The sequence below is a fragment of the Oryza brachyantha genome, chromosome 5, assembly GCF_000231095.2.
Source record: "Oryza brachyantha chromosome 5, ObraRS2, whole genome shotgun sequence".
In the NCBI taxonomy this organism is placed as follows: Eukaryota; Viridiplantae; Streptophyta; class Magnoliopsida; order Poales; family Poaceae; genus Oryza; species Oryza brachyantha.
In genome coordinates this window covers 8859650-8861894 of record NC_023167.2, presented here as the reverse complement: position 1 = coordinate 8861894, position 2245 = coordinate 8859650, and the positions used below count along the sequence as shown (strand labels likewise).

The 2245-nt window shown below is 49.3% G+C and overlaps 1 protein-coding gene across 3 annotated transcripts; it reads left to right on the top strand.

Moving 5' to 3' along the window:
- Window positions 1–335: 335 nt before the first annotated feature.
- On the top strand, window positions 336–2245 carry LOC107304240. 3 transcript variants are annotated; one of them, XM_040524501.1, is made up of 3 exons: window positions 336–667; window positions 965–1171; window positions 1935–2245. In XM_040524501.1, the coding sequence occupies exons 1-3, from the start codon at window positions 486–488 to the stop codon at window positions 2062–2064; spliced, it is 519 nt and encodes a 172-aa protein (XP_040380435.1). In that variant the 5' UTR covers window positions 336–485; the 3' UTR covers window positions 2065–2245. The 3 variants fall into 3 exon arrangements, with proteins under 3 accessions (XP_040380435.1, XP_015692946.2, XP_040380436.1); XM_015837460.2 differs by having other exon boundaries at window positions 336–679; XM_040524502.1 differs by having other exon boundaries at window positions 336–679; window positions 1904–1952.

Below are 2245 nucleotides of genomic sequence, written 5' to 3'. Positions count from 1 at the left end.
AAGGCAAGCAGTTAGAGAAAATTAATCATATGCCACTATAGGTAGGGATGGCAATCGTGCCCACGGGTATGGGTACCCGCGGGTACCCGACGGGTATGGGTATGACCATCATTTTTTGCCATGCCTTCCCGTAACCTGATAATATAGTGGGTAGCAGCCGGGTAACAAATTTTACGCACGGGTAATCCGTACCCGATCCAAAAATTAGATAGAGGATGTAAAATAGACTTTTTCTGTTCTAGCCCACTTGACCCATCATATATATAGCAGAATGAAAACCCTAACTCCATCCAAAATCCCCATCTACATACTACAGCCACCGCAAACCCGCTCTCAGCCTCTCACCTCTCACTCTCTCAGCTTCTCTTCCAAAGTTCCAGATCCGGTGTTCGTGGGGCAGCGGCGTCCACAGGGCGACGACATCCAGGCGTGGCGGGCGGTCAGCGGCGTCCCAGGGGGGGGGAGGGGGCGGCGGGTGACCACCGATGGCGTCCACGGGCGGGCGACGGCGTTCTCGGGCGGGCAGCGGCATTCCCGGGAGGGCGGCGTCATCCAGGCGGCAGCGGCTCCAGTCGATGATTTGGCCGCTGCTGCTCGGGCGGGGCAGCGGGAGGAGGAGGAAGCAGGCAGCCAGCGGGTACCCGGTGGGTACCCGGGCGCCTATCGGGTATGAGTTCGGGTACGGTTTTTTGCTCGTGAATCAATTCGGGTACGCGTCGGGACGTAAATGCGGGTATCGGGTCGGGTATGTTCCTGCCGTACCCGACCTGACCCATTGTCATCCCTTTCAACAGGAGTGGCTTTAACAAAATATCATCCATTACTATACACTTATAAAAAATACCACCGATTAGCTTCACTTGTTAATAAAATGTCACTATGAAACAGTAAAAGCATTATTTTATTTGTTTTGCATCTATCAGCACGCGGAATGACTAAAATACCCCTACCCATCTCCGAGCAGATCAGAAAAAAATGGAGAAGACAGAGCCCGTCCGGCTCCAGCTCCGGCGCCAGTGAGAGGGAAGATCCGAGGGGAGAGCAAGGCGAGGAGAGCGATGGGATGGAGGCAGACGGAGCTCATGTCGTCGGCGAGGAAGATCCGAGGGGAGAGCATGGCGGAGCTCATGTCGTTGGCACCGCAGAACCGCTCGTCCCCGCTCACCTCTAGGTTCCCGTCCTCCCGCTAACCAAAATCTTTTATACTGCTGAAAGGAAACTTCACCCCTCTCTTTATTCTGATATAATGATTGTTATTAAGAAGTTTTAATCGTAATAAATGGCATCTTACGTCGTAGGAGGTATATGGACCATTGGATCAATTCAGAAAAGTTTGGGTGTACCTTAAAAAGGTCTATTGGAGGGTACAACCCAATAAATTGACTATTGTAAAGCTGAAATTAATGTGGATTTAAAACAGTTTCGTAAGAAATTCATATATAGAATTTTTTTTGTAAGAATAACACTGTTTAGGAGCTTGTGAAGGGCGCTGGTTAATAGTACAGCTTCATTCTTTTAAAAAGAACACAAGTTGATCAACTGATTGCTATCATCAGACGCTTGTACAGTTGTAACTATTGTAATCAGAAGAACAACATTCGGTGTATGCTTCGGTGGAGCACATGATTCTGAGGAAATTTTTTTATTAAATAAACATTTTTCGCAAGTAATTTTATGACTAAACCATCGGACATTTTTTTTTCTAAAACTGAACCTTTTAGCCATGGCAGTATTAGTGTCGTGGAAAGACAACGCTGTCATGCTGTCTGATCGGTATGGTATGGCGTCTTGCCACGTCACCGACAATAGTGTGGCAAGCCGTTTCGCCACGCGAGACCAAAAGATTCATAGAGTGGAAATATTTTAATTTCGATACTGAGTCACCCTCCGTGCCACTGTGCAGTCTCCTTGACATCCATAAATATTGCTCTTAGTGCATGTCAAGACACCGGAGAATGCACCAGCTACAAGCGTATCAGAGGAGGAGTAGCGCAAGGAATCACAAGCAGGCGTGCCGGATATGCTACAGGATCCAGATACAAGCTCGCGGGACAAACACACTAGCAGGCCGAACCGTAGGTGCATTGGGCCGGACTGGGTTAACGACATGTAGCCGCTGCTGCGCCAGCTGGCAGAGTGGGTGTGGTGCATTGTTAAATAGCTGGACGAATCGGGAGAGAGGGCTTGGCTTGGAACACGGCGGTGGCCGATCCGGTTGGATGTGGCGTTGCTGTATCGTGTTACA